The 18,786-nt window shown below is 46.2% G+C and overlaps 3 protein-coding genes across 4 annotated transcripts; 1 reads left to right on the forward strand and 2 right to left on the reverse strand.

The window, feature by feature from the left end:
• The first annotated feature begins 323 nt into the window (after positions 1 to 323).
• LOC133929802 (protein ACCELERATED CELL DEATH 6-like) lies at positions 324 to 3,116 on the forward strand. Of its 2 annotated transcripts, none has more exons than XM_062376571.1 (3): positions 324 to 978; positions 1,347 to 1,873; positions 1,947 to 3,116. In XM_062376571.1, the coding sequence occupies exons 1-3, from the start codon at positions 339 to 341 to the stop codon at positions 2,721 to 2,723; spliced, it is 1,944 nt and encodes a 647-aa protein (XP_062232555.1). In that variant the 5' UTR covers positions 324 to 338; the 3' UTR covers positions 2,724 to 3,116. The 2 variants fall into 2 exon arrangements, with proteins under 2 accessions (XP_062232555.1, XP_062232556.1); XM_062376572.1 differs by having other exon boundaries at positions 2,013 to 3,116.
• A 5,202-nt stretch (positions 3,117 to 8,318) lies between these two features.
• On the reverse strand, positions 8,319 to 9,384 carry LOC133928102 (uncharacterized). Its single transcript, XM_062374374.1, has 2 exons — positions 8,450 to 9,384; positions 8,319 to 8,343 (listed from the first exon to the last, which is right to left on the reverse strand). The coding sequence occupies exons 1-2, from the start codon at positions 9,382 to 9,384 to the stop codon at positions 8,319 to 8,321; spliced, it is 960 nt and encodes a 319-aa protein (XP_062230358.1).
• A 4,863-nt stretch (positions 9,385 to 14,247) lies between these two features.
• Positions 14,248 to 16,808, reverse strand: LOC133929803 (uncharacterized). The gene is made up of 3 exons (XM_062376573.1): positions 16,453 to 16,808; positions 15,944 to 16,302; positions 14,248 to 14,784 (listed from the first exon to the last, which is right to left on the reverse strand). The coding sequence occupies exons 1-3, from the start codon at positions 16,630 to 16,632 to the stop codon at positions 14,334 to 14,336; spliced, it is 990 nt and encodes a 329-aa protein (XP_062232557.1). The 5' UTR covers positions 16,633 to 16,808; the 3' UTR covers positions 14,248 to 14,333.
• Between the last annotated feature and the right edge of the window lie 1,978 nt (positions 16,809 to 18,786).

Consider the following 18,786-nt stretch of genomic DNA (forward strand, 5'->3'; position numbering starts at 1 on the left):
CGATTAGCTTCAGCTTGTCGTTGGTCTCGGCTCGATGTGTTTATATTTTGCTTTGCATACTAAATAATGACCCCCAAGCCCCAACCACCCGGATGCAGGTGTAGTGGACATGTATTTGAAGCAACCAATGCACTAGAGCACAATATATGCCAACTGTATGACTTCGTTGGTACATGCCGACCATTCCTAATCAGATTGTCACCACATGTTTGTACTAATATAACAGGAGGTTGCTAGTTCCTGGGACTTTCATTAGCACCCACAGCTCCAGTATATATGAGCACACTAGCTGTGTACATGTACTTCACTTCCACTGTGCCCCCATTCAGACGAGATACATGGAAGCGAGGCACAGTCCACACACAATGAATCACGAATTGCTCAAAGCTGTTGCCACAGGCGACGCAGACCTCTTAGCACAAGTTCTAGGCGTATGGTCCACAGCAACAGCTGAGCAAGGTGGCGAGAGCTGCCTAGAAGGCGTCACGGCGGAGGGAAGCTCTGCGCTCCATATCGCAGCCAGCCGTGGATACCTAGAGCTCGTCGTGATGATCTGTACTCAGGACATCTCGCTTATTAAGGCAACGAACAATCAGCTTGACACGGCTCTCATTTGTGCGGCGAGGGATGGGCATGCCGATGTGGTTCGTTACCTCATCGAGCGAGCTTCGACCATGCCAGATGAAGCTGGAAATCCTGTGCTGAGGGCAAAGAATTTGGACGGGGCGACCGCAATGCATGAGGCAGTTAGGAATGGCCATGCACTGGTCTTGCAGAAACTGATGTCAAGGGATAGTGGGCTGGCTGCTGTGGTTGATGGTAAAGGCGTGTCTCCACTGTACTTGGCGGTTGTGTCCAACCGGGGTGATATGGTTGAAATCTTGATTAGAGAATCTTCCAATGGTGTGAGATCGCCAGCAAGCTACAAGGGACCAGATGCACAAACTGCCTTGCATGCTGCGGTCTATGTCAGCAAAGGTAACTTAAAATCTTACATGTTCCTCCATAGGATCCATAACTGTTACCACTCTGAACTTTGTGTATCCAGAGACTTGTGGAGCATTTTTTTTTGAAAAAGTGGTTTGCTGCAACAGTTCGGAAATGCTTATTTCGATATACAATCTGCAACATACGTTATGTTGCATAAATTAGTCTCTCAATTCCCAGTCCTCATTTCGATGTACAATCTGTGTGTTTTCTACTTAGTGAAGTGCAGAAATTAGTGAGTCCATGCAACGTTATGTTGCATAAATTAGTCTCAATTCCCCAGTCCTCATTTCGATATACAATCTGCCTGTTTTCTACTTAGTGAAGTGCTAATCTCGTTCTTTCTTTTTTTCCCAAAGAAATTAGTGAGTCCCTGCAACGCTGGGAGCCAACACTTGCCAAAGAGGTCGACAGTTATGGAAGAACTGCCCTTCACTATGCAGCGTCGGCTGGGAAAATTGGAGTGGTGAAACTTTTACTGGACAGTTCGCTTGCATACATTCGAGATAATGATGGCCTATTTCCTGTGCACTATGCTGCTATAGCAGGCAAGGTCAATGCTATCCGCAAGTTGATGGAAATATGCCCGAACTGTGATGAGTTGCTTGACAAAAAACGGAGGAATATTTTACACTGCGCCGTTGAACATGGAAGGGTTATGGTGGTGTGGCACATCCACAGAAACCCAAAGTTTGCAAGGATGATGAATACAAGAGATGATGAAGGAAACACACCGCTACATCTAGCTGTGAAGCATGGGCATGAAACGATCATGTCCTTTCTTATGACAGATATTAGGGTGAATCTCAGCATAACGAACAATATGGGATTAACACCTCTTGATGTTGCTGTCAATAAGAATGACTATGATTATACATTTTCATCGGTAAGTTCCGGCATAACGCATTATGTTCTTTCAACATTTCACTTCTTTATCTTTTTTTTTTCTTTTTATATAGTTGGCGAACGCTTATATGGCCATGTGCTTGAGACTCTGTGAAGCTTATCACAGCCCATGCTACCAGGCTAGAAATCAGACAGATGTGCAACATATGGAGGGCAAGGAGGATGAAGCGAGCAATTACACCAATGTGTCCCAGAGCATTCTGTATATCTCTGTACTTATTGCAGCTGGTTCATTTGCTGCTGCTTTCACTGTGCCGGGGGATTACATTGCAGAAGGTGAGGATGCTGGAAAGCCGGTAATTGCTGGAATGGATGGTTTCCCCCACTTTGTCTTTGCAAATAGCTCTGCATTTTTTTTGTCCACAACTGCCACATGTATGCTTGTGCATGCTAATCTAACAACTATGTGCATGAGAGATCGCCGCAAAAAGCTTACTCTCTCTGCTGCTATGGTTTGTACGGCAGTTGTGTTTATGTTTATTACATTTTCGCTTGTAGTAAGGCTAACATTGGACCCTGCAAACAGCTGGGACGAGTATATTGTCATTTTGGTCACCGCAGTGGTGACTGTAGCAGCAATCACACGCTTGGTTTTTTGGCCGCTGATATGTTTCGCAGCTCCAATATGTTGGCGGTCTACAAAGCTATTACGGGAGAGCAGACGACCCTGGGAGGACAGACTTAAACTACTAGCTAGAGCTATTATTGCTGATGTGGTCATCAGTTTTCTGATCGTCTCCCTACCATCTTTTGTAGTAAGACAGCTTGAATTTGACAACTGGTTCCGGCGTGTGATCCAAGGTGATGCAAATTTTTCATACCCTACTTGAGATTTTGTGGAATCCTTCTGCAGATTCTGAAATCGTTCCCTGAGTATTGCATTTCCTTTCTCAGCTAGTGTTGTTCTGTTTCTGTACAACTCCAATAAGACAAGTTGTAATTGTATCTCTGGCCCCTTGACCGTCAAACATCTTGTCACAGATTCAGTTTGACAGGTACTTGTAACCGGTTTTGTTTTTCATGTCATATAAAACTGGCTGCTCGTGTTTTGTGCAAAAGAATGATTTTGTAGTATGGACGCAACATTGTTTTTCCTCCGTAAGGCAGCAAGCTTGAACTTGAGTCTGATGATCAGTGCATACTGAATCTGAGAGGAAGGCATTCGATAGTAATTTCTCTTTGGAAGACCGAGGACTGTGGTCTGATCGTCTAACCTCAGTGGCGCTGGCGACACAGGGGTCGAATGAGCATGCTACGCAGCCTGACCTACTGGGAGTCTGGGACTGCTCGTCTTGTTCACCCGAACATGGGAATTTTTGTACGTCTGCGCCAAACCGAAGAACCTTCACACTATAGACACCCTGCTTGATTAATTGGACCTCATGGTAGTAGTCGACGCAGCATGCTCGTGAGACATCAAGTAGTTTTGCCCTGTTGCTGCGCTAGGCCTGGACAGCAACGGTGTCCAGTGCTACGATGCTCCGCATGCCGACTTGGTGTGGTGGCAGCGCGCAACTCCTACACACAAGTTGGTGCCGACCAAAGGGCCACCTCGGTGGCTCTTTGCAACCCAGTGGTTGAAGAAGCTCTCCGATAAGAAAACAGGAAGGCAGTACAGTTCCGTTACCGACTCTGTGTTGAGTATAGTGCGAATATATGAGCATATATATCAATATTCCATAAAGAAAAGAGCTATAGATAAGCAACATGACTCCAAAACATATGATAGCACAAAGTAGGACTGCAATATAACAGATAAACAAGTACTGATCATGTGAACTTTAGCTGCTGAAACTGAACAGGGAGGACAGGAATTAAGTATAACATTGTTCTCAGATTTATTTTGCAACACTTGGCCCCAGGTCTCATAGAACCTGCTCCCTAAACATTGCAAAATTGCATATCACCAATTGAGTTTAGTCTAAGCCTCAACTAGCTTCAGAACATGTATATAAGTAAACTCAAAGTCTGGACAGACATAAACAGTGCTGCTTTGAGTGTCAAAATCAGACCTCCAGAAGAGATTCAATCAGATTATACCATCTACATAACAGTACCACCTCCACCAATATACTGAACTAGCATTTCAGAGGGACCATGGACCAACTATAGCCATAAGGATGATCTGAATCAACATATCAGAGACCATATACCAGATATAGCATCAATAATGGTCTGAGTAAGCAGCAGCACTGAACTAAGAAATCATATACAAGTCTGAAGCTACTTTACTTAGACTACTCTACAATTTTCAATGCAGATAATCATCATTGAACTAAAATCCCAAGCCTCTGATCAGATCAAAGAAGAAGAAAATATATACTCACAGAGAGATGCAATCAAAAGCCTGAATAACAGAGGCTAGGCACGGCTCTTCAGCCGCTGTCCCAGAAAACCTATCACCCGCCGTTGCCGAAAGGGAGAGGAGATCGGAGATACAAAGCCCTACCACACTGCGACGGCACGTGTGGGCAAACCTCGGCACTGCAGCTCTGAATACCACCAAATTCTTACTTCCCAGCACCAGCCGCACCGGCCACAGCCCAACAATAGCTCGAGCTCAACTCCAGTGCACAGCCGAGAAGCAAAACACAAAATATGGAAGGGAAAACAAAAGATGTGAATCAATCTCATGCTCTGCACCCCCGTAGGAGAAAGGAGGAGATAGATATAGGGGTCAAAGGAGCACGAACATCACAGGGATGAGAACCCCTTCCGATCCAGCCGCGCACCCCTTCAGCCGAGCGATTCCATTCGGATCTGGCCTCCAACGGCAGCAGGCGTACCTCCAGCCGAGCAAATCCCGCAGGACTCGGAGAGGAGGCAGCCGCCGCCAGCACCCATCGCCCGAGCTCCCTTATCCCTTCCCCTTTTTCTTTTTCTCATTTTTCCGAAACCCTAGCAGCCTGTATATATACAGAGAGCAGACGGGCCTGGGCCGAAAACGAGAAAGGGCTGGGCCAAGCAGCAGAACTCGAGGCCCAAAAAGAGATTTCTCACATTAAAATTTCCATAAAAATACAACAATCCCCACCAAAATTTTAATGTTGGAAGTATCCGGTTTTATATACAGGATTTTAGAAAAGTGTACCTTTCGGGTTTGAACACAATCCCTAGTCACATAGATTTTGACTCGAACAGACAGAGGAGGATTACACCTTGATCCTCTACCTTGGAGTAAGAGCTTCCATCCAAATGACACCCTGTACTAGGCTGCTAAGCCTTTAGTTCTCGGGTTGGACTTTATGGTCATGTCCGAGTACCTTTATTCATAAGTGTCATTTAGAGAAGTACCCGTCTTCTCTATTGTTGCGACCACACAACCACACTTACATAGGTGAATTCTCCTAGATGTCCTGTAGGACGACATCTGATGCTCTTGGGCATCGAATTCATTAAGAGCCAGCGGCTCACCCTCTCCTACAGAAGAGCAATACAGCAAATGGGATCAATTTGCTCTCATATTCACACAGCTTGTTATCCTAGAGCCTAGTTCACGGGATCTCCGATCTCCTAGGATAGGTTACTGCCGGTGTGAACATTATCGGTGGGTAATAAACCCATTCCTCTTGATGCTGCCTGAATGACTGTTCTAGCCATTCCTTTTGTGAAAGGATCAGCAAGATTCCTTTCAGACTGAATATAATCCACATCGATTATACCCGTCTCTAGTGCATGCCTTAGCGACTTAAGTCGCCGTTTTATATGCTTCGAAGACTTCATATTGTCCTTCCTACTCTTCACCTTAACCAGAACGGTTTGATTATCGCAGTAGGTGAGAACAGCCGGAATTGGCTTATCCAATATCGGCAGGTCAGAAAGGAGTTCTCTAATCCATTCTGCCTCTACAGCTGCTGATTCTAGCGCTACTAGTTCAGCCTCCATCGTGGAGCGAGTAAGGATGGTCTGCTTAGATGACCTCCACGACACTGCTCCGCCTGCTAGAGTGAACACATATCCACTTGTAGCCTTCATGTCATCCGAGTCACTGATCCAGTTGGAATCACTGAATCCCTCTATGACTGCAGGATGGCCAGAGTAGTGAATCGCAAGGTTCTTTGTCCCCTTCAGATACTTGAGAATCCTCTCCAGTGCTATCCAATGATCATCTCCTGGGTTGGACGTATAACGACTCAACCTGCATACTGCATATGAGATGTCAAGCCTAGTTGCACTGGCCAAGTACATAAGAGAACCTATCACCTGCGATTACTTTAACTGGTCTTTTCCATGGCCTACATTTTTCTTCAGCTTAGTATTTGGATCATAGGGCGTGGCTACAGGCTTACAGTCTATCATACCAAAACGTGTAAGCACCTTATCCACATAATGGGATTGACTGAGAGTTATCCCATTCTCGCCCTTTAGGAGCTTGATGTTTAGAATTACATCAGCTTCTCCCAGGTCCTTCATATCGAAGTTCTGAGATAGGAAAGACTTAGTCTGGTTAATCATTTCTATATCTGTCCCAAATAGCAATATGTCATCCACGTATAGACACAGAATGACACCTCGACCCCCACCATAGCGATAATACACGCACTTATCGGCTTCATTGACACAGAAGCCGACTGAAGTCAGTGTAGCATCAAACTTTTCATGCCATTGCTTAGGGGCCTGTTTGAGACCATACAGTGATTTGATTAGCCTGCATACTTTACGCTCATGTCCTGTTACCACGAATCCATCTGGCTGCTGCATATAAATCTCCTCATCCAGCTCTCCATTAAGGAAAGCGGTCTTGACATCCATCTGATGCACAAGGAGATTATGCGAGGCTGCCAGTGCTAAGAGCACACGGATAGTAGGTAATCTGGCTACAGGAGAATAAGTATCGAAGTAATCCTCTCCTTCCTTTTGCGTAAAACCCTTAGCCACTAATCGGGCCTTGTACTTTTCTATGGTACCATCGGGTCTCCGCTTTCTCTTAAAGATCCATTTGCAGCTGACCGGCTTGCATCCAACTGGGAGGTCTGCTAACTCCCAGGTTCCGTTAGTGATGATCGAATCCATCTCACTACGGACTGCTTCCTTCCAGTACTCCGCTTCTGGTGAAGCGTATGCCTCTGAAAGGTTTCGTGGTTCATCATCCACGACATAGGTGACATAGTCATCTCCCAGTGATTTTCCTGTTCTTTGCCTCTTGCTCCTCCTAGGTTCCAGATCAGGAACCGTGTCATCAACACTCTGAGGAACATGGTGATCAACTGAAAAATCATGGGAACTAATCTCCTTTGCTCGCATTGGAAAGATGTGCTCAAAGAATGTCACATCCCGAGACTCCATTATCGAGTTAACAGCAATGTCTGAGACCTCGGAATGGACCACTAGGAATCTATAGGCTGTGCTCTGATGTGCATATCCTAGGAAGACACAGTCGACAGTCTTTGGTCCTAATTTCCTTTTCTTCGGCAGGGGAACATGAACTTTAGCTAAACATCCCCATGTGCGAAGATAGGACAGATTCGGTTTCCTCCCCTTCCATCCTTCATAAGGAGTCACCTCTCGATTTCGAGGAGCGACCCTGTTCAGGACATAGTTTACTGTGAGAATAGCCTCACCCCACCATGAGTTAGCCATACCAGAACTTTGTAACAAGGTGTTTACCAAGTCACAAATGGTTCGGTTCTTTCTTTCAGCTACTCCGTTGGCCTGAGGTGAGTATGGTGGCGTAAATTCATGGATTATGCCACTTTCTTCACAGAATTCGGAGAAGTCCTTGGGAATATATTCCCCATCTCTGTCAGACCTCAGTCTCTTTATTGTCTTCCCCAGCTGGTTTTCCACCTCGGCCTTATAGATTTTAAAGTATTCTAATGCTTCATCCTTTGTTCTCAGCAAATAGATATAGCAGAACCTAGTGGCATCATCTATGAGAGTAAAGAAGTATCTCTTGCCACCCTTGGTTAATATTCCATTCATCTCACAAAGATCAGAATGGATCAGCTCAAGTGGCGAGGTACTTCTCCCCTCGACCGTATGAAACGGTTTACGGGGCTGCTTAGCTTGCACACACACCTCGCACTTATGGCTCTTATCATATTTATATGAAGGAATAAGATCCATCTTGCTCAAACGCACAATTGCTTCATTATTAACATGACACAAGCGAGAATGCCAAATATCAATGTTCTTATTAGAATACGAAGAATAGAAAATGTTTGCAGAGCTATCAAGAATAGAAATGCGGAACATGCCTCCGCAATCATAGTCTTTCCCTACAAACGACCCACACCTGGTCATCACTACTTTATTCGACTCGAAGACTAATTTTATTCCTTGCCAGCACAGCATCGATCCACTGAGTAGATTGCGGGTCATGGCAGGAACAAACAGCACGTCCTTCAGGACAAGAGTCTTGCCAGAAGTCAACTTCAGGCTTACTTGTCCTACTCCGTGAACTGCTGCCGAGACCCCGTTCCCCATCAGTACGGATCCACCATCTGCGCCCTGAAGAGAAGTAAAACATGTCTGATCAGCACAAATATGCCTCGTTGCACCTGTATCAACCCACCAACTAACTAGTGAATTTGCCATAAAGGCCTCAGGTACATACCCAGTAGTGGAGTCGCCTTTGCCGGAAACATCGGCTGTTGCAACTGCCACATACACTTGGGCTTTGGCAACCTTTTGCTGGTTAGGTGTCGGCCCCTTGCCTTTGCGGTCGCGGCATCTGTTGGCTTTGTGATCCAACCCACCGCAGACGTAGCAGACGATCTCAGGCTTTTTCTTCTTTTTCATAACATTAGTCTTCGGTCCGGAATAACCAGGCTTGACCTTTTCTTTCTTCACATTCTTCCCAGTATGGTTCTTGTGCTCGACAAGGTTAGCTTGAGCTGGCGCCTTTACTCCACCATAGCCTGCCTTTGACTTCTCTTCGACATTTATAGCAGCAATGAGCTCATTAAGAGTCAACCGCTGCTTTAAGTGTCGACGTGCAGTGACGAAGTCATGCCAAGAAGTAGGCAGCTTGGCCAGTATGGCATTAACCTGAAAGTTCTCAGGGAGGACACAGCCGTACTGGCCTAAGTCCCGCACGATCAGCTGTAACTCGTGGATTTGTTCCATGACTGATCTGCCATCTCCCATGCGAAAGTTCAGATAGCTTGCCACCATAAAGGACTCGTTGCCGTTATCGCTTTCTGCATACTTGTCATTCAGCTCCATCCACACTTTCCGCGCTTCCCCGAAGCCCACATAGATATCAAACAGCCTGTTCGACAGGACGGCCAAGAGACGTGCCAGAGCTGAGGCATTCGCCTTCTCCCAACGGGCCCTTAACGCGTCGAGACGCGTTCTTTCGACCTCGTCTAGCACGGCTTCCCCTTGAGGGGCGGGCGGCTCTTCAGTGAGAACCCAGAACAATCCGAGCTCCATTAACCACAGCCTCGTACGGGCTTGCCAGCGCTTAAAGCCAGTCCCATCAAAGCTCTCGGGCTTGATTGCATCCGAGGATGACGGAGGGAGACCAGAGGAGGAGGAACTAGCCATTACTGAAGCACTAGTAGGTTTTCTGGATTGTTGAGTATAGTGCGAATATATGAGCATATATATCAATATTCCATAAAGGAAAGAGCTATAGATAAGCAACATGACTCCAAAACACATGATAGCACAAAGTAGGACTGCAATATAACAGATAAACAAGTACTGATCATGTGAACTTTAGCTGCTGAAACTGAACAGGGAGGACAGGAATTAAGTATAACATTGTTCTCAGATTTATTTTGCAACACTTGGCCCCAGGTCTCATAGAACCTGCTCCCTAAACATTGCAAAATTGCATATCACCAATTGAGTTTAGTCTAAGCCTCAACTAGCTTCAGAACATGTATATAAGTAAACTCAAAGTCTGGACAGACATAAACAGTGCTGCTTTGAGTGTCAAAATCAGACCTCCAGAAGAGATTCAATCAGATCATACCATCTACATAACAGTACCACCTCCACCAATATACTGAACTAGCATTTCAGAGGGACCATGGACCAACTATAGCCATAAGGATGATCTGAATCAACATATCAGAGACCATATACCAGATATAGCATCAATAATGGTCTGAGTAAGCAGCAGCACTGAACTAAGAAATCATATACAAGTCTGAAGCTACTTTACTTAGACTACTCTACAATTTTCAATGCAAATAATCATCATTGAACTAAAATCCCAAGCCTCTGATCAGATCAAAGAAGAAGAAAATATATACTCACAGAGAGATGCAATCAAAAGCCTGAATAACAGAGGCTAGGCACTGCTCTTCAGCCGCTGTCCCAGAAAACCTATCACCCGCCGTTGCCGGAAGGGAGAGGAGATCGGAGATACAAAGCCCTACCACACTGCGACGGCACGTGTGGGCAAACCTCGGCACTGCAGCTCTGAATACCACCAAATTCTTACTTCCCAGCACCAGCCGCACCGGCCACAGCCCGACAATAGCTCGAGCTCAACTCCAGTGCACAGCCGAGAAGCAAAACACAAAATATGGAAGGAAAAACAAAAGATGTGAATCAATCTCATGCTCTGCACCCCCATAGGAGAAAGGAGGAGATAGATATAGGGGTCAAAGGAGCACGAACATCACAGGGATGAGAACCCCTTCCGATCCAGCCGCGCACCCCTTCAGCCGAGCGATTCCATTCGGATCTGGCCTCCAACGGCAGCAGGCGTACCTCCAGCCGAGCAAATCCCGCAGGACTCGGAGAGGAGGCAGCCGCCGCCAGCACCCATCGCCCGAGCTCCCTTATCCCTTCCCCTTTTTCTTTTTCTCATTTTTCCGAAACCCTAGCAGCCTGTATATATACAGAGAGCAGACGGGCCTGGGCCGAAAACGAGAAAGGGCTGGGCCAAGCAGCAGAACTCGAGGCCCAAAAAGAGATTTCTCACATTAAAATTTCCATAAAAATACAACACTCTGCACTTACCATACGATTTGAACTCCTAATTCCATCACAATCCACAATCCGATCAGCTCAGGTCACTGAGTCCACTTACTCATTTCGACCAGAGATGGCAGCTGACCCTCTACTGAACGGAGAGCATGCAGCCTAGTGTCCAAGTGCTGACGATGTGCCACCAAAAAAGGTGAACCAGCTGCAACAGATTCCTCAACCAAAAGGGAAATTGGGCACGGAGTCGTAGATGGATTCAACAATTACGTAAACGAGCTAGAGAATGCTGTACCTGTACAATGCTTCCGAGTCGAAGTACCCAAGTACCAGGTCTTGGACACGCCTTCGGAGGCCACACGGCCCTGCCTGACATGACACCATTGGCGTGATCGCGGAATGCTTTGCAGCTATAGGCTTCAAGCGAAATGAATGGAGTGATGCGAAAGAAGCAAAACGCCAAAGATCATTGCTAGCTCTTGCAAGTTGCAACCATGCATTCAAAAACAAAACCTCTAGAGTCATGGATTTTTTGTGCTCTAGAGTCATGTTCTTTTGAGTTCTAACAGGATAGTAACAAAATTTGGCATGGCCGCCTACTGGCGTGCATCGTTTTTTTTTTCTTTGAGATGCTGGCGTGCATCGTTTTTCATGATACATAAAACTGTCTGCCGGTGTTCTATGCGCAGGAGCGATTCCGTAGTGAAGTTATGGATGCAAGATCATCTGGTTTTTGTTTCTCCAAGGCATCATGATTGAGGTTAAGGTTTGGTGACCTGTGCGCACTGAATCTCAGAGAGGAAAACAGACGAGCATTCTGATTGTAACCGTCTAACCCACTGGCGATGTAAAAGGATCTGGAATGAGCATACTGTTGGGAATAAAATGGCAGCAACTAAGCAACAATTAATCTCTCATCTTATGATGAACAATGAGGAGAGCTTCTAACGATTGGCATGATAACAATCACATGCTCAATTGACACAACGAGATTTACTTAAAAAAACCTCCTCAAGCTGAGGAGTAAAAAAAATTCAGGACCAACCGGTATACTCCAACTTTCACTATATATGATCTATAATGGGTAGAAAGAGTCTTTTCTATAACCTCTAGAGGATTACAACACTAGAAACATCTTCATCAAGTTACAAACTTGCCATCAACAACAACAAACATACGTATTAATTTTTTTCAACACTTCTGGTTCAGTGTAAAAACCGCTGCTTCAACCAGTTTTGGCCGGTTCACAATAGTTCAAATGCATGTCTAGTGTTTGACAAGACCGGATTAGGCACCGGTTCTAGTTTTCTACGGCTGAACCAGTGATCTAGACTATTTTAACTATGGCACTTCACATCGGGTAGAACTTCAACCTCTATTAGACCGTGCAGCTGGTCAGGTTGCAGGTTGAAAGGGGCGCTTCTTCAACCCAGCAGGTAAGGTGACACTTGCTAAATCTGTCCTCACCGCCCACCCGATCTATGTCATGACCATACATCATCTATCGGTTTATGTTCGGAAGCTCCTTGAGAAGATCATCCGGAACTGGGTTTGGGCGGGTACGGAGGAGGTCAGTGGTGCCAAATGTAAAGTGGCATGGGACTGGGTCTGCCGCCCAAGAGAAATAGGGGGACTTTCTCAACCTGGATAAATTTGGTAAGGCACTCAGATTGCGATGGCTGTGGTTCACCTGGACAGCTCCGGAAAAGCCTTGGGACAGCTTTGAACTTCCCTATGATGAGATCGATCGTGCACTCTTCCATGCTTTCACTATCATCTCAGTAGGGAACGGATGCACAATTGATTCTGGGATAGCACCTAACTTGATGGCTATGCACCCCGAAACATTGCGCCAACTCTCTTTGCGGAAACACACCCTCGACATCGCTCATTACATGCAACACTAACAAACAGGTGTTGGATTGACGATATCAAAAATCGCATCACACCTGACTCTCTGTCTGATTACATCCAGCTCTAGCATGCCCTTAGGGGGTTGTGCTGAATTCATCCTCTGACACCATCACTTGGCGGTTGATAGCGTCTGGTCTTTACTCAGCTAGATCGGCATACCTCAGCCAATTTGAAGGAAGCGTTAAAGTGGACTACTCCATGATGATCTAGGAACCATGGGCACCACTGAGAATACATTGCTTTGCTTGGCTCTTGATCAACCACAGGATCTACATGATGGATCATCTTCTCCGACGCAGATGACCCAACTCATATTTTTGCCTTCTACGCATCCGAAATTTAGAAACCATAAATCAGCTTTTCTTAAAGTGCCCCATTGTAGCACAACTTTGACGTCTAGTAGCTTCTTGGACCAACTAGCCAGCCATCTTGCCATAGGGTAGCCCGCAGGCATTCTCTCAATGGTGGAGGCACTACATTTCCTCATCGCCACCGCATTTCCTCATCGCCACTAGCCCTTCAACAAAAACTCCAAAGCATAATGCCCCTTACCTTTTGGTATCTTTGGAAAGAACAGAACCAACATGTTTTCTTGAGAACACTTACCTCTCTATTAACACCTTAAACGCTCTGATCAGAGAGGAGTACAATCTTTTGGTGGCCGTGGGCACCAAGCTGTCTTAGCGGCTAAGTCCGTGTTTTGTAGAGCTTGTACATATATGTTTAGTTAGTTTTTCTTTTTTTTTTCTTCGTTTTGGTTTTGTTCCTAGATCTGTGTAGTTAGTTTTTTTTTTCCCTACTAATGAATGAAAGGCATCTCTTCTGCTTTTTCTAAAAAAAAGCTTCACATCAAAGTAAAGTGGATATATTCGTATATGTCAGGCAATGATGCACTTACACAAGTAATAGGTCCTCATTTGCAGACAACGGAATAATACCACAGGACACGGCACTGCGATATGACGGCCTGTTGGCGTTACCGTGGAATGCTTCAAATATAAATAGATGGAGTGATGTGAAAGAATTAAGAAAAACGCCAATGATCCTTCCTCTTCCAATTTGCACTCATATATTCAAAACAAAACTAGCAACGTGAATCACTTTACTAGTGTAGCTAGTCACGCTATAATAGTTTATCATAATAACTTTGATTAGTTATATTTTACATAGACTCTTTATTTAGGTATTTGATTTTTATAATAATTTGATTTTTTTCTAAGATTATATTTGATATTGATCTTTTTTTTCTATTCTAACCCTAATTTCAATTATTGTTTATTTTGTTTTATTTGGGTTTTTTATTCAGATATTTTACTTCCTAAACCATATGAAAATCGAACTACTAATTTTTGATAATTTTTAATTTCGAATTTAGCTATTTTTTACCCATATTTGATATAAACTCTTTGGTTTAATGGCCATAAGTGATCTAGATTTTTTTTTAATTAATGTGGTAATTTTGTTATCTTAAAAGCGAACATAAAATTTTTTTTAATATTTAAATATTAAGATAAAGATTAACCTCCAATCTATGTACAAGGACATCGATTTTTTATGCTCTCAAATCCTGTTCCGTGTATTAACAAAATTTTACACGACAAGAAGTCGTCACAGAACGTAGCATCAAACGATCAGGAGCATCAGGCGCAGCCTCTCAGGATCTCGGCGAGCCCCTGCCGCTGCTCGTCGGTGAGGTTCTCGGGGAAGACGACATCAAGCTTCACCCTCAGGTCCCCGCGCGCGCCCTTCTCGCCGCCCGCGACGGGCATGCCTCTGCCCTTCACGACCTTCACGTACCCGGGGCAGATGACCTCGTCGCGGAACGAGCAGCGCAGCTTCTCGCCGCCGAGCAGCCTGAACGAGAGCGACCACCCGGTCAGCGCGCTCACCAGCGGCACCTGGGCCCTGAGCACCAGGTCGTCGCCGAGCCTCTTGAACCGCTTGTGCCTCTTCTCCGACACGACGAACACGGCGTCACCCGCCAGGCAGCCCGGGCGCTCGTCGCCCATGCCCTCTAGTGTCACCGTCGCGCCTTTCCTCCACCCGGGCTTCACCCGGATGGTCTGTGTTACCTCCTTCTTGGTGATCAGTCTGTCAGAATTCATCAATTGTACGTGAGTGAACGATCAGTGGCGTCAAATGTGTGCATGGTAAGCCGTCGGTCCAATCAGTAGCACAACCAGAAGGTTAGTGCAGAGTCACTGTTCCCTCTTCTCCCTGCTCGACCTGCACCCTCACATGGAGGCAGGCAGCATGCATTACACACCACCTAATGCCCAAAAGGACCACTTCTGACGCGTGCTAGCGTCCGAAAGGAAGGCATTCTGACAAACTTGAGCTCTCAGAAATTGCCTACTCAAGATAAGGTTTGGAACACCGATTCCCCATTCCTAGCTTCATAATCTTTTTGTTTATCTTGTTGAGTCACTGTACTGTTGTGTTTTAGGTTGGACATAACCTTGCAATAATAGGGTAGATGCAGCCACAGGATCAAGAGCTAGACAGCAAAGGACGCATGAGTAAAGATCTCATGTCTGATGCAGAGCAAGCTGAATGTTTTGGCGATAAATGTAGCATATATGACTGGCTGGAGAAACTAACCCCATAACCTTTGTACTGCTTCAGTGTTTCCCTTAATGTGGATAGCTTGTTAAGATTCTGTATTGTAAAGTGCTCCCCATAATTCGGCATAAAGTGGATTTGGTGTCACAGTAACAGCAGCTCTGCTTGCATAGCCTGAAGCTTTAATTTCAAAGAAATATTCATCTAGAGCATGTTAAATTGTATGAAGATTCTTCTTGTTAAACAGAAAATGGGTGTTCGTTTTTACTTTTTATCCTATCCATTAGCTTTCGTTTATATACAAGTAACACCAGCATTGGCAAAATGGATTTCTAGGGAGATTTTGTCTACAAGAGTACAGACTGAGCATTGACTGCTCCTTTCTAAATGCAGAGCTATGCAAAGTCGCAGCGCTGTGGGAAAGTACTTTCAGAAGACATTGTCATGTCTAGCAGCGTAATAGATTCATGCCCAATATATATTTTTATCACAATGAATAAGGGTATAAAAGTCTCTCAAGTAATCCATATTTTTTTAAGAAAAACACGATTTGCCACATCAAGTCCCGTGGAGGACACCGCTAAACGGCAATGATACTGTCAGAAACAGGTTAAAACTGCACACATGAATCATGGATGTCACTGCTCGTTTTACAGCTCTACGACATCGTAGGTGAGCGACAGCATACCCGTTTTTGGCGACGACGTCGCGGGTGTACCTGACCTCCTTCTTGCACCCGCTGCAGAGCTCCTCGAGGGTGCACTCCACCTTGCGCTCCAGCGGCGGCGCCTTGCGCACCACGTAGCTAGAGAACTCCGCGAACGCGCGACGGCCGCCGCCCGCGACGTTGCTGCAGGAGCTGTACACCTTCTTGGCCGGCTCCCTCGCCGGCGTGCAGGGCGCGCTCCCTGCCGCGACGGTCTTCTCGGTCTGCGCTCTCGCTACTGCCGCGCCGCCGCCGCGGTCCTTCTCGGCGGGCCTACACCTCCCGCCGTCGCGCGCGGGCGCAGCGGACGCCGCCCTGTTCTCCTGCTGATCCAGCAGCGCCTGCGAAACCATCAACGTTACAATCAGCATCCTAGCTATGATATCACCACACCGTGCGTGCAAGACAAATTCGCGCGCGTCACAAACACATTGAACGGTGCAAGGAGCAGCAGCCGTGAATATAATGCTGATCGACGAGTGGGTGGTCACCTCGTAGGCCTCGGTGATGGCCTTGAATCGGGCCTCGGCCTCGGGCCTGGACGCCGGCGGGTGCTTGTCGGGGTGCCACTGCCGCGCGAGGCTCTTGTACGCCGCCCGGACCCCCTGCGGGGAGGCGTCCTTGGCGACGTGCAGGATCTCGTAGTACAGGTCTTGTGGCCTGTTCCCCATTGGCCCAAGGAGTGGTCTCGCAAGGCCAAGAAAGAAACGGATGAACAGAGTCAGTGAGTCACCGAGTGCGAGAGAATTCAGGAAGGGCTGGAACTTGCCACTGCTATAACGGGACAGCGAGGAGGAATGGATCGAGAGATGCGTGGCTGTTTTGTAGGGATGGATGCTTGGACTAGAGGGAGAGAGGGAGGGAAGGAGGAGAGCGACGGGGGGCGGTTGGTGCGAGGTACGAGTGGTCGTACAACATGTAGGCCAAGGAGCCACGAGGGACATGGATGACATGCATCTCTTGTCGGAATGTGCAGAGGACGCCATTGCCACCTGCCATGCATCAGGTGATTAACATGAGGTCTGGGATGGACCCGGATTCTCTGCATTAATACATAATTAATGCAGAGGATCACTGTTTACACAGTAAAATGAGTCTGGTGCTACAGTGCTGTGCATTAGTTAATCACGCATTACTGTAGCAACAGTATCTCGTTTTATATACAGCCGGTTTGTACTGTAGAGCACTGTAGCATGCGAATCTGATGCATCCATCATAAAATCAACGGCTCGGAGCAGACCTAAATGCACTTTACTGTAGCTACAGTAGCCTCTCTGCAGTTGCCAGTGGCAACTGCAGAGGATCCCGATCCGTCTGGGATGGCGCAGGGGATCGAGAGCAAACCTGCAAATGTGTTGTTCCAGGGATTGGTTGGGACATTAGTGTGGCGAGGCAGCGAGGAGGGGCCCTATACGTATCATGTGTTTCTGCCATGCATGTTGGAAATGGAACAGTCACTGCTGCTTCCGACTGCCTGTATTCATATCACAATACAGATCTACCAGCTGAGGCTATTCGGATCGAACCGTAAGATAGATTTTCAACGTCAGATGCAGCCAATTACTGCCCTCCTTGCTAGCGGAACTGTGACAGCTACCTCCTGTACACCGTTCATCACGTAGACTATTGAAGATCAGATACAGTTCGGTATAGAGATAGTTAGATTAGTTGTTAGTCTGTTGTTGTATTCAAGCCATGTATATCTTCACGTACCTATCTCTTATGCGATTATATCATCTTGATATAACAAAAGTTAATACCACTTTTATTATCGAAAAAATATGTATCTCTTCATGTATCTATCTCTAATGTGGTATGTACGCGCCAAAACAGTCCGGACGCTGTCCTTTGCACTGCTGTACTTTTCAGGTGCTACCACCAAGATTGCCGGCATCGGGCAGCGCGAGAGCGCAGGGAAGCAAATTGATCAGCCAGTACCGTGTGCTACTTAGCAGTTAACGATGGAGCCACGGCCGCCAGCTCGACCATCTATCATATGTAGTAGCCAGGGTCGTGCTCCTGCGATCGATCATGATTCTGCTGCACGCGTACAGAAGTACTCTTGGTGCTCGTACAGTACGTGAGGCAAAAATAGTTAGAAACTGTTCTTTCCTTTCGTACGTGCTGACCGACATGCACGGCGACGACTGTGATCATTGCGTTAACTAACTGGCAGGCCTGTTCAGATCCAGATCATCGAAGCACACTTCCATCAGCTGTTGCTGTACAGTTCGGTTCAGGCTTGAATTGGCTCAGCTATCGCAAATGATACACACCAGCACATACTGCTACTTGCATGCACGTACGTACATTGTGGCTCAGTGAAGTGTGTCAGTTACTCATTGCTGGTGTCCCAGACGATCGGGAAGATGCATTTGCTCATCATGTTTGGAAAAACTATACCCCCCCCCCCCCCTGAAATGTAAATTCTTTTTTGGTTAGTTCATCGCCGGCGGCTAAGTACCAAAGCTCATCTTCTCTGTTGTAATGAGTACCTCTGATTAGTGTCCATTCTCCTCCGCTCCCCAAGATTGTTTCCACCTTTTTCTCAGTTGTCAACGTGTTGTGTTCCTGTGTGGAACGCTGCTGGATTGCCAACTCTACTACCCAGTGATAACCAAACTATTGAACATCTATGGTCCGATCCTCCTGGAGAACTTCGAAACTATCTGGCTAAGATACGTAGCACAATCCTCATTGCAATTCTGTGGAACATTTGAAAATGCAGAAACGCAAAAGTTTTCTGTCAGGTGGACGAATCGCTCCCACAAATTCTGAAACATTGCCAAGATAATTTGCCGCTTTGGGCGCATAGATGTAAGAAT

Source organism: Phragmites australis, chromosome 9 (assembly GCF_958298935.1).
Source record: "Phragmites australis chromosome 9, lpPhrAust1.1, whole genome shotgun sequence".
NCBI classification, from domain to species: Eukaryota; Viridiplantae; Streptophyta; class Magnoliopsida; order Poales; family Poaceae; genus Phragmites; species Phragmites australis.

Excerpts from the sequence above, each read along its gene's own strand:
- LOC133929802 (XM_062376571.1), top strand. The coding sequence starts at position 339 with ATGGAAGCGAGGCACAGTCCACACACAATGAATCACGAATTGCTCAAA. Across the intron at positions 979-1,346 it reads TGCGGTCTATGTCAGCAAAG|AAATTAGTGAGTCCCTGCAA; the intron begins GTAACTTAAAAT and ends TTTTTCCCAAAG. Across the intron at positions 1,874-1,946 it reads ATGATTATACATTTTCATCG|TTGGCGAACGCTTATATGGC; the intron begins GTAAGTTCCGGC and ends CTTTTTATATAG.
- LOC133928102 (XM_062374374.1), bottom strand. The coding sequence starts at position 9,384 with ATGGCTAGTTCCTCCTCCTCTGGTCTCCCTCCGTCATCCTCGGATGCA. Across the intron at positions 8,344-8,449 it reads AAAGGCGACTCCACTACTGG|GGCGCAGATGGTGGATCCGT; the intron begins GTATGTACCTGA and ends ACTTCTCTTCAG.
- LOC133929803 (XM_062376573.1), bottom strand. The coding sequence starts at position 16,632 with ATGGGGAACAGGCCACAAGACCTGTACTACGAGATCCTGCACGTCGCC. Across the intron at positions 16,303-16,452 it reads CCATCACCGAGGCCTACGAG|GCGCTGCTGGATCAGCAGGA; the intron begins GTGACCACCCAC and ends ATGGTTTCGCAG. Across the intron at positions 14,785-15,943 it reads GACGTCGTCGCCAAAAACGG|ACTGATCACCAAGAAGGAGG; the intron begins GTATGCTGTCGC and ends GAATTCTGACAG.